Here is a 13,243-nt window from a genome sequence, read left to right on the forward strand (position 1 = left end):
CATATTTTTAAAAAAATGCAGAGACCCACCAAGCCAACTTGTGTGTCTTGTCGGTGGAGTTCTTTTTTAATACATCTTTTATTGTTTTTAACGATATTAACCTAATATAGACACAAAAAAGAGGAAAAAATTAAGAAAATAAACATTTTACAATTTTCATAAAATTAACTCTTGATCGTTTACCCATTCCTTTATTTTGCCTTTGTTCCATATTTTATTTTGACCTCTAACATTCGTTGGCAACAAATTAAAAATGTTCGGAACGATATATTGCAGTGTTCAACTCCCATATTTATTGTTAATTATTGGGACTATCAAACCTTTGTTGTGTGTAAATCGTGTATCATGGTTGTGTACTAAAGGATTTCGATATTTTTGTCTAGTTTGTTGTTCAACGATGATACTCATCCACAATATTCCACGTACCGGCAGTAATTTTTAAAGTTTATACATCAAGATTGGATTGTCCCTTTGATTATATATATGACTGGGCACAATATTTTTGACTATGGAATATCGCAGATTTTGAACCATTTTAAAATTTGTTTTCGTCATATGTCCCCAAGACTTAATTCCATATCTTAATAAAGATAATACTAAGGAACAGTAAATTATTTTTAAGGTCTGTTAAGGCAGGACATGCTAACGTAACCCCAATTTGGCAGGTATTCGAGACCTTCCCGTCGGACCTGTTTGGCGAGCACGACGTCCCCGTGGACGTGATTGTCACCCCGACGCAGGCCATCCCGACCACTCCCGAGAAGGTGAAGCCCGCCCTCATCAAGTGGGAGCTCATCTCCCCCCGCTTCCTCAAGTACACCACCCTGCTCAACACCAAGAGGGAGAAGCTCATCGAGTGAGTCCTGAAATCTTATCTACCTTTCCCTTGCGGTGCTAAAAACTACCGGTGATGTGCATTTTGTACACCATATGAAAATACACCACATAAAAGCAGCAGAAAAATATATATATATATATTTTTTTAAAAGGAATAACCCGCATAGTGTCTATTTTAGATGCTTGTCTGCAGGTAGGATAGCAAGTATAGGGAAGGTAAATGTGAAAAATACATCACAAACACCCTGACCTATTGAAAAAAATCTTTCTTGAATTCATTTTACAAATGGCGCGAACCCGCGACGCCAGTTTCGCAGTCGAGCGGCTACCCAACTACACTACAGCGCCTGTCGACGCTATTGACGCTTTGAAATGTGGTGTTGGAAGCGCATGCTCCGAATTCCATGGACACTTAGAAGCACCAACGAGTCCATTCGCCAGGAACTACGCTTAGATGGCTTGACTCTGGCCAATGTCTGTACCCAACAGATTCTCCATTTCTTTTGACACGTTGAACCTTTCTCTTATGATGCTAAAAACTTCCACATGCACCGGTGATATGTATTTTGTACACCATATCAAAATGTGATTTAAAAACAGGAAAAGTATAAATATTCCCAAATGATGCTTTTGTTGACCATAGTTGAAGTTGAAATGTAACAATTTTGTAATGTTAGCTCTGCTAAGTATCTGAAAACGAGGAAAAAAAGTACATCGCAAGTAGCTGCTGTAACTGGCGTAGCGGCACAATGGCCACGGAAGATGACTTGCGCGCTACTAAAAGGAGATCACCGGGAACCTTGGCATCTACTTGCAGAAATGGGCGACTCTTATGGTGTGCCGGAAAAAGCTAACGGTGTACTGTGGAAGTTAAAAAGTTGTAAAGAATTCATCTTTCATACAAAAGTTATGAACAATTTTATTAACATTATATCAATTTACAGAGCTGGAGAGACCTGCGAGTTGAGGAAAGAGGATGAGAATGCGGGCAATAGGAGGCGCCGAAACTACCGCAACAACAACTTCAGCGAAAGCGAACCCAATGAGGTATTTTACCCAACCCATCTGCATTATTTAACCCTTCTTCTTCTTCTAACCCCTATCCGCACCCAGTGTTACATAGGGCACTGCATCGTACTGACGTAGTCTTATCTCGATCGTTACTTAGATGAAGGCAAGGTAGACTAATGCTTGTAAAGGCGTTTAGACGTCCTCACATCTCACTGAATTTCCAAAAAAAACGATTTTTAATTGGTGATTTATCTCGTCGATAATGATGATTCGTAAATTTAAATTTTCAGATGGGCGATGTCGAGGGAGGCGAAAACAACCGCAGACAGCGCGGCCCGAGAAGGTTCAACCGCCAGAGGAGATCCACCAATGAAAAGGGTATGTTCATTTTTATACTTCTATTATAACTTTCAATTTTTCACTTTTTATGCTCACTCTCTCCTTTTTTTCCCAAATTGCCTGTATTTTTTTTTCTTCATCTTCTTAATCCCCAATTCTTCTAAATCCTTATCCTGTACGGAACTGCATCATATAAAAACAGTGCTATCTTGATTGTTAGATGCATGAAAGCAGCGATCAGGTGCCAGTCTTAGGGCGATTGTCCAACCTGGAATTTGACCGTCCGGCAGTCCGGTTTTGCCAAATATAAGCGACTACGACAGTTTAGCGTGATCAAATTTTACGCGCAATGTGTTCACGCACCGATCAAGAGCACCGATCCGAAAAAAGATGGACAAAACGCTCACTCCTTTCAAGAACGTCATAAATCAAAAATCGCCAATTTTCAGTTGTGCATGTTTTCGGAACGCCCAGAAAATGAACTATATTCCAGCAAAAGGGGCATAATTTTAACTTAATATTTACCCGCTACAGGGTAGAAAGTTTTGTTTTTGCATTTTGAAGAAAAGGTATTGTTTAATTTTTTTTATATAAACTAGTTATTTTTCAAATGGAGAAAAAACCTTCAGGTTTTACCTAAAAAGATCTGTTGCACAGTAAAAAGTTCAATTAGTGGCTTCATATTTATTTTTAATAAATTGTTTTATATTTTTAAACTTTAAAAACGTTCTCCTGAATAATCAAGTTTTTTTATTTATGACGTTCTCGAAAGGAGTGAGCGAAAAGCACAAGCCAATCGTCGTTTTAAAACGCTAACTGACGTACCGGACGGTAAAATTCTGTGTAATTCCGTGTAGTGGACAAACGCCCTTAGGGTAATATTAATATTTATTCTCTACGTGTCATGTCAGATCCTCCTGACGTCGACTATCACTTGAGAGTAATTGTCCTTGTCTTTGGCAGCTCTAAACAGCGTCTCGACGGTCCCAATTCATGTCCAATCTCGTATTTTCCGGAGCCAGGAGATCTGTCTTCTGCCCACACATTGTCGACTCTCTATTTTTCCTTTTATGATTAGATGCAATAGCTTGTACTTCTCTCCTCTTAGCACATGCCCCAGATAGGACACCTTCTGTACCTTTTTATCAGTCAGCAACTGTCTCCCTGCTCTTGCTCTTTGGAGCACATTTGCATTGCTAACAATATCAGTTCATGGAATGTATAGCATTCTACGATGTAGCCGCATTTCGCATACCTCTAATTGATTATAATATTTATTAGAGATATTTAATTTATATTGTTAAAATCACTTACCTAACAAACCCGGGACCCATAGCACGGTAGCCAAACGCGCTTACCATTACACTACTGAGGCGGACTAAAATAGTAGAATAAAAATAATCCCCTCTTAAATCAGTCTGGATAATCTAGGTTCTACAGTAATAAATTTATGTATTTTTTTTTAATGTAAGTTATTCTTAGTAATTACCGCTATTAAGATGAAATCTATATGTACTAAATAAAAAGTTTAAAAAACTTGTTGGTAAATAATGGTATTTACTAAGTAAAAGTTAAATTAAAAATGAATAGATTTTACCACAAAGTGACTGCCGAATCGATTAATAAAAAAATAAATTTATTTATCTAATAATTGTTTTATTTGTTGCCAGGAGAAATGGAGGGCGGGGCAGAAAGTGGCGGGAATATGTCTCCCGACACGACAACAGCTAGAAAGCGAAAACCCATCCGCAAACCCAAAATACCAATCGACTTCTCCATAAAGGTAGAAATTTAATCTCAGCCTAGTAAGCTATATATACTTCACAAATTTATCAACTTATGGCGCCACTATCGGCAATACTTCCAAATCTATGAAATGAGAACTAGCATGTGAAAAGAATCCACCAATACTGCATTTATACAAATCTCAAAAATGTATGCAATATGGATATTTAGTAATGGGCAGCAGAATGGTGAACCTTAAGGTGGAGACTGACGGAAGCATTTCGTCGTAACATCGCTTGCGGGGAGCATCACCGAGCATCCGAAACTATGGATGGAGCGTTCGGCTCGCTGTACTGACTGCCTGAATGCTCGCATCATAACGCGTTACGTTACGACGAAATGCTCCGGTCAGTCTCCACCTTTAGGTGTCGTCCTAATACAATGTGACCACATTGCACAAGTAAAATGTTTGTACGAAGGCATGATGATGGCAAATGATGCCAAATAGATGTCCTAAGAGAGATTTGCTCTTTGATGGTACGTGTTATAGTCCTGTCCTGAAAACCTAGGAAATGTCTTGACGTTTAGTCAAAATGTGGTGAATTGAATCAGCTAGCAAACAAGTTAGATGTGGAATTTCCATAAATAAAAAAAAATTTATCCTATTTATAATGTCTGAAAATCATAAAAAAATAGTAAAATTAATCTTCTTCTAACCCTTATCCGCACCCCAATGGTGCATAGGGCACTGCATCGTATAGAAGCAGTGTTATCTTGATCATTAAATACATGAAGGAAAGGTGATTCTGCTTCAGGTACCAGTCCAGGGTCATATTAAATAAACATTAGACTGAAAAATCACTAATATTTATTTTGACCCTCTCGGGAATCGAACCCGGGACCTCCAGCATGGTGGCCTAGCGGGCTAACCACTACACTATGGAGGCGGAAAAATTAATAGTCTATGAAAATTATTTGAGTTATAGTTGATATGTATCACGTAAGTCATACATATGACATTTGTAGTAATTTTTTTGTTACAATAATGTACAATAAAAAAACAAATAAAACTTGTTTTATTTCACTTTGACTAATTTATTATTTATTTTTAGTTGACAAACATAAGCAAGAATATGCGTGTTCGGGATTTGAGGCTGGCTTTGCAGGAACGCAGTGTGAAGCCCAGCATCATTACATGGAAGGTATAGTATCCTCTTTATTCCACAATCAATTTCCCGGTTGCATTAGGGGTTAGTTTTTTATTGAATGATTTTTTTTTTAAATTGCTAATTTGAAAATTAAAATGTTTTTTCTTTTATTTCTCAATCTTTTCAATTTTGAATTAGTAAGCTTTCACTATACTAAGTTAATATTAACTTTTCATCTTCTGGGTGCGTGTAAACCACTTTATATTTTATTGATGTGTTTTCTGTGATAATAATATGATTTCGATTACACTACATTATCAACACACTAAAGGCGGGTGTTTTTTTATGCCTGCGGATCGCTGATGACGTGATTCAATCATTGTGCACATATTGTTTAGACTTCAACAAAGAGATTGCTACATAATTTTCATATAAAAACATTAAATAATTCATTCTATTCTAAATTTGAGATGAGGCCGGCGCAGAAGGTAAAAATACCCTTCCCATCCTTAAGCATCAATCGACCGAACGAGTAAAAATGCCTTACCCGTCCTTAGTATAAATAAATTGTCACATTTGTTATATTGATAATATAAGACAGTGCTCCACAACCCTTTTCCACCTACGACTCGCCAAAATTCTTCTTAGAGCTCTGCGGCATACCAAAAGCTAAAAATATAGACAATTGAAATATTATTTTGTTACAATAATCATTCTTTACTACATTTCGAAAAATAGACAAAATTATTCAAATTAATTTGTCATTGTGTATTAAATACATATATGACGAATAATTATAAAATGTTAAGATGTCAAATACATTAATTTGACCGCGGCACACCTGTATCCTTGGCTTGGGCACACCACTGCGCCACGGCACACCGGTTGCGGAGCACTGATATAAGACACGAGGATATCATTGAATCAATTGTGTCAATTTTAAGAACAATAATTATTTTGTGTGATTTATGCAGCGCCATTTCTATAAAATACTACCTCAAGGGCTCAGCCTCATAAAAATTTGCATCAATCCTATGAGTTTTCTTCATTTAAATGTATAAAATGTTTTTAGGGATTCAACGGATATTGCTACCTGCACTTTTCTAAGCCGCCAACATCGCCAACTGTAAGTCTATTTTTTAACACGCATACGGCAAAACTTCATATTTATTCCTGGTATTAATTTTCACAGCTTGAATGATGATGTTATTTTTTCCTTTAGCAAACGCAAGGAGAGGGAGATGTCCAGTCGAATTCCGACTCGATCCTGGAATCGCTGGCCAATCTGACGCTCTACCCGTCAAGTCTCCCGGAAGAAACGACAACGCCCCAAGAGCCAGTTCTGCCCAACAAGTTGATAGTGCAGTTGGCGAAGCCGCGAAACGAGAACGCGGAACAGATTGCCGCATAATTTTTTACTAAAGCACGTCAATTGTGGTTGCCGCACACGCCCATTTTTTCATTTGAACGTTTTTGATTTTGATTAACATCTACTGAAGTACGCAATATCCTGCGTACTTTCTGTTGATTGCGTTTGCGCGTCTGCCGGCCACATTGTGACTCATTTTCTTATTTTTTTAATACTCTTTGCATAGAAAGGTCTGAATAAGTAGCATGCTTTAGTCCGGTACTTAGTTTTTTGTCTCGACTGAGATGGTTTTGTTATTCTATAAAAAAATACTATATTTCGTTTTTATTTGAAAGGCGGGCCCTTTGCAATTGTGTACATTCTGTTTTAAATATTTCAAATTTGTATCCACTTATAAAAATTTGCATGCGTTTGGATAATCTGCGATTAGTCAAACGTAGATTGCTACGATGGTAATGGTTGAAAGCGGAATTCTATCTTTGTTTTGGCATTTAGCTTTTTAGACTCGACTACATAGTAAAATGGGATAAGGCAAGTTGTTCTCGTAGTTAGATATTCTTCCTCTATGTCACCTATTGCAATTAGCCCTCTTTTGCAGAGATTAGTTTTATTTTGCCCTTATACTTTTTTGTAGTAAAATTCGCTTTAAGGACCTTTCGTCGCTTTAATTAATAAAAAAAATATTCCGTACCATCTTATATGTATGTGATACGTCGACTTAATATAGTTGGATTTTTATTTTGTTAAAAGATGCATTTATGGCTCGCTTTTTGTTGCATTTTTCGACTGCACGTCCGCAGTCGTCGATAGTAGAGTTTCAATGTGTTCAAATATGATGTACAAACCTCCGTAGATTAATTTAGTAATATGATTTAATCCATCGAGGTTCGATTAGGTCATAAATGCATTTTTATATTAGGTATGGTGTTCTTTGTTATTATATGAAATAATATTAGGTTTGAATACAGTTACTAATAACTTTAAAAAAAACAACAATTTTTTATTGTGCCATTAGGTATGCGTTTGAGAAATTTATGTTTTGAATAAATAAATATATATTTTTTTATATTTAAAATTCAATTTAACAATTAGGCCAAAGAAGTAATTAAAAAAAAGTATGCACAATATTTAGACATTAGTGTGTTTTGATCGTTTTGAAAAAATTATAGAAACACATGTATGTTGCAAAACTGTTAAATCTCCATGATGTAAAATACATTAGTGTATTTTAGATTATTTAATGTATTTAAAGTGATATTTACTTTAAGTTAATTTAAGATAGTTCAAATTCAATTTAAATAACGAATCTATTTATTTTCTTATATTAGTAGTTTTGTAATAGATCTTTAAACTTTATTCTTCTGCTATTTATGTCCAATTTCCTAACTAACAAGGCGGCTGGCTCACTCATTTATCGACAAATTACTCAAATTTATTTTACGAACCAGCGTAATTTATTATCAGAGCTAATCGATTGCGTTGTAGAACTAGTTTGAATGTTAAAGAAGTAGAAACATACTGACAAATCACTCGAAACAGTATAGTTGTAGTGTTTGATATGTGTTTTGCCTCATTAAACTAGAGATGAACTGTTAAAAATATCAAAAACATGGTTCTCAGTTGAATGTTCAATTTCATTATTGATGCGGCATTTTGGTCGAGTAAGGATGAATTACCTGTACTTACCCTCAGACGATGCGATGAGAATTATAAAAATAATTTGGGTAGAGCCGTTTTTGTACCATACTTTTTCCAGGCCCCTTTATTGTGGTATTATATTACGATACATTCTTTATTTTTTGACAAAATAATACAAGTCATGTCGAAGATTTACTAATTGGATTTCTTTTGGGTAACATACTTTCAACATTTTATTTTACAGTTAAACTACTACTAAAGTTACTTAAAAATATGAAGTTTAAATGGATATATTTACTTTTTGGAAAACAATTTAAATTTATTGAAGGAAACTCGTAATTAAAACAAAAAGGGAGAGTCCGCCAAACTTATTAGTGCTAGGAATTTGGACTTTAAAGATTCAAACAAATGTCTGAATGAAATATCTGGGAGTATCTCTCTGGAAGGGACGCATATTATCAATATGTACGTATAATCCAAGTTTCTCATACAGACGTGACATACCGATGCACATAATATTTCTCAAATTAATATGCTTACTAATAATTGCAATAGAGCCACGATTAAACTTTCCGCATGTAAACTAAACATAGCCAAAATTATTTAAGTATTCTCGTGATACGTATAAATACTTTACTAAAATATCAAATAGGTTTCGTAAGTAGATTTATTTTATTAAATATTTGAAAAGCTATTTAGAAATATTACAACTAAAATAACAAAGACTGCCTTTACCTTTTCTTAATAATTAATATTGTAAGTTAAAAAATAAACTTTTTCTTCTAATAATAAATGAATATTTTATTGTTTATTATTGAAATGCTTTATTTTAAGTTTTTTTTATTGTTTAAAGTTTATACTAATTGAAAATATATTTTTATTGATATGTATTAAAAAAAATATATCAATATTTATAATTTAAGTTGTTGGCTGTAATACCGACATTTCTTCTTTTTTCATTAAAATAATTTTCTAAAAACAAAATGGTGTTTTATTTGTTTTTTAATATTGTCCCAAATGTTTTTTATTTTTTACTAAGAGATTAAATATTTTCATTAATTGATTCGGTAGTCAGTTTGTGGTAAAATCTATCCACTTTTAATCAATGTTTTGCTTAGTAAATACCACTATTTTTTTAATCTACTGTGACACGTGTTTCGATGCATTCCGCATCATTTCATACGGTGTTTGAAAACTATGCGGAACGCATCAAAAAACACGTGTCACAGTAGATTTTAAAAAATAGTGGTATTTACTAAAATTAAATATTTATGATGATTCTAACATAGATGAAGAAGAATATGGAAGTCTGAGCTTTTAACCTGTCATAGGCCGGTAAGTGATTACTTTACACACGTGTAACATTCACCATTCTACCCATAATTGACAACCACTCTTCTCAAATTTCGGATGTTATATATGATAAATTTCATGTCTTTCTGTGATTGAGTTCACAACAAACATCTATGATTGGATTAATATAGCTTTTATTTAGTACAGAGCCTTTTATTTGTATGTAAGATCCGAGCCCAGATTTTCTCACATCCTTAGAAATGCCTGACCGTCTTCATAGTGTCATGGTCAGCACTCGTCTACCGTATTGGAGGTCCTGGGTTCGATTTCCAGGCGAGGGTCAAATAAATATAAGTGTTTTTTTTCACTCGTATTATTTTATATTATATATTTTTCAATATAATCCTGAGCTGGTACCTGAAGCGGAGGGCTGATCACCTTTCCTACATGTGTTAAGATCGTTTATATGATGCAGTGCCCTATGCACCATCGTGTGCGGATAAGGGTTCGAAGAAGAAATGCCTGAAACCCAGGTCATCAATTTTCATGAAGTTTATACTTTGACCAGTTCTTATTATGTTTACATTTATTTTATTTCATCATGCTGAGATGTCAAAAAATGTAAAATAACTTTATTTTTGACATCTCACCAAAGATGAAGAAGATCATCATTAAAGATTCTTCATCTTTGATGAGATGTCAAAAAATAATATGAAACTAACTCATGTAATTGGAGATAATCCAGATTTTGTGAACAAGTATTTAGACACACTCAAAATGTTGTAAAATAACTCCCTAAGTGGAGAAACCCAGATTTGTTAACAAGTATTTGGACACACTCAAAATGTTGTCAATTCATTCTGATAACAGGATCAAGATAAATAAATGTAGGTGATTTATTACTCCAATACATATTCATTCAATATTTTATTACTCTGAACTGGTAACTGAAGCCCAGGACTGATCACCTTTCCTTCAAGCATTAAACGATCAAGATAACACCGCTTCTATACGATGCAGTGACATATGCACCATCGGGTGGGGGTAAGGCGCCGTGACGTAGTTGGGTAGACGCTCGACTGCGAAACTGACGCCGCGGGTTCGATTCCCGCCAAGTGCAAATAAATTTCAAGAAAGATTTATTTTCAATTGGTCTGGGTGTTTGTTATGTATTTTTCACATTCACCTTCCCTATCCTACTGCAGACAAGCCTCTAATAGAGGCTTTGCGGGTTATTCCTTTAACCTTTCCAGGAGTATGGTCGTATATGAGTATATACTATACTATATATCCAATACAAAACATGATTCATGACGTGATTTATATCAAAACATGTTTAAAACATGATTTTTGTCAAAATTACCAATGATGCGATAAATCATGTTTACTGGTGTAAATGTTTTTTTTTTTAATTTATGAAAATATGTAGCTTATAGCATCGACTATGATTTAAATTATAAAAAGTTAAAAAATATGTTTAAAAAACTCACTCCTGGACTCCCGTACTAGCTTGTGCGAGTTGTACACCTCTGACTACCCTAAGGAGTCACGCTAAAAACTATATTATTTATTTATTCGGCATTAACTTTGTGGAATGACATGATTATTTTAATTAAATTAAACACTTGAATAATCCACTGAATTGAGTTTTATTTTTATTTACGACTAGTTTCGAAAACGACAATTGTTTTCATCTTCTGGTACAAATTAAAACTAACGAATAAAAATATATTTAGGTGTATATATAGGTTAATAAATATAGGTAGGGGGGTTAAGGAACAACATTTTTTGTAAAAGGAAACAGAAGATGAAAACAATTGTCGTTTTCGAAACTAGTCGTAAATAAAAATAAATCTCAATTCAGTGGATTATTCAAGTGTTTAATTTAATTAAAATACGCTAAAAACTACTACATAGTGAGAATATAATATTTTTTAAAGCTTTTTTTTATGTAGCGTGCGAGTATAAAAAAGAGAAAGGAATTTAGGCGGCATTTTTACGGCTGGTCGCCCAAATTTGGCCACTCGAATTATCGCGAGTTCATGGAACGAAATAATCGGGAGATGGAATTTTCCGTATCATAAATCTCGCACGGCGAGCTACAAAATGCAATTTCGTAGGCACCGTTCGTAAATAATAATAAAAAAATGTAGATACTGGACGCTGCGCTGGACGCATACCGATGCATGTTAGTAACATTACAAGGTTGCATCCTATGCAAACTACATTTTAGAATACGCTTCTAATAGGCTATTTTTTCCATTAAGTTGGGTTGGGTAGGCCGCTCTACTGTGAAACTGGCGTTGCGGGTTTGATTCCCGCCAAACCCTGAGATGAAGATCGGCAGCAAAATCAAGATCTACAAAACTTGTGTCCGACCCATCATGACGTATGGAATCGAAAGTAGAGCAGACACTGCTGCCACAAAAAAAACGCGCTTAGAGTGTCAGAAATGAAGACTCTAAAAAGCATATCAGATAAGAGTCTTCGAGATAGAATAAGAAACGCCAGGATCAGGGAAATATGCGAGATCGAAGATGTCGTTAGGTGGGAAGGCAACGAAGGAGACAATGATATGCGCATGTGAGGAGAATGTAACCACCCAGACTCCCCCACATCGCACTGTACTGCCAACCCCATGGTAAACGACTCCCGAGCAGACCACCAAAGAGATGGGTCGATAGCTGGGAATCGACGTCGCAGGAGGCTAAAAACAGGCAGCAAGGCCTACAATAAGAAGAAGAAGACAATTGCTTGGTAAATTTATGAAAGATTTATTTTCAATCAAGGCCTCTGATCGTGTAGTGATGAAGTACGTTTGTGCTTACATACTTACGCACTACCGTTTCTATTCACTCCGCCTCCTCCACGCTGGCTCGGTATGACGTCCACGTAGCATTTTTCTGCCAAATTATCTGTCATTGTCAAGCACAACCTAATTACAGCCGAGTCCATAATTCTACGGATACAAAACAATTTTCGTTAAAGACGTGCTTACAAAACAACTGCTGGATAACCATCACACACGTGACATCATTAAATAATATACACACACACACATACACATATTTATACTCGAATATATGTATATATATATATATATATATATATATATATATATATATATATATATATATATATATATATATATATATATATATATATATATATAAATATATATATATATATATATATATATATATATATATATATATATATATATATATATATATATATATATATATATATATATATATATATATATATATATATATATATATATATATATATATATATATATATATATATATATATATATATATATATATATATATATATATATATATATATATATATATATATATATATATATATATATATATATATATATATATATATATATATATATATATATATATATATATATATATATATATATATATATATATATATATATATATATATATATATATATATATATATATATATATATATATATATATATATATATGTATATATATATATATATATATATATATATATATATATATACATATATATATATATATATATATATATATATATATATAAAGGGTCCGCCAAATAACTTTTTTTTTTTGAAATTTTTTTTGAAAACATCGAGTGTAGCTTCGGCTGTGTGGCACGTAGCGCCGTCCTGTTGAAACCAAATGTTGCTAATATCCTCCTCTTCAATTTTTGTGAACAAAAATCCGTTCAACATGGCCCGATAACGATCGCCATTGACTGTAACGGCCACTCCTTGCTCATTTTCAAAGAAAAATGGCCCAATTATGCCTCTGGACCAAAATCCGCACCAAACAGTGACTCGTTTTGGGTGTACCGGCTTTTCAATGTATGCGTG

The 13,243-nt window shown here is 34.0% G+C and overlaps 1 protein-coding gene across 1 annotated transcript in view; it reads left to right on the forward strand.

Annotated features, from left to right (window-relative positions):
• Positions 1-7,460, forward strand: part of LOC148311107 (uncharacterized) — a 34,952-nt gene extending 27,492 nt beyond the window's left edge. Inside the window, exons 12-18 of the mRNA XM_088257241.1 lie at positions 666-856; positions 1,782-1,884; positions 2,139-2,226; positions 3,858-3,970; positions 5,025-5,114; positions 6,133-6,186; positions 6,283-7,460. Of these exons, the coding sequence (XP_088113367.1) occupies positions 666-856; positions 1,782-1,884; positions 2,139-2,226; positions 3,858-3,970; positions 5,025-5,114; positions 6,133-6,186; positions 6,283-6,471 (828 nt within the window). The 3' untranslated portion in view covers positions 6,472-7,460. The remainder of the gene's footprint in view (positions 1-665; positions 857-1,781; positions 1,885-2,138; positions 2,227-3,857; positions 3,971-5,024; positions 5,115-6,132; positions 6,187-6,282) is intronic.
• Positions 7,461-13,243: the final 5,783 nt, after the last annotated feature.

Source organism: Brachycentrus maculatus, unplaced genomic scaffold (assembly GCF_059751285.1).
Source record: "Brachycentrus maculatus isolate JH-2025_06_01 unplaced genomic scaffold, ASM5975128v1 h1tg000076l, whole genome shotgun sequence".
NCBI classification, from domain to species: Eukaryota; Metazoa; Arthropoda; class Insecta; order Trichoptera; family Brachycentridae; genus Brachycentrus; species Brachycentrus maculatus.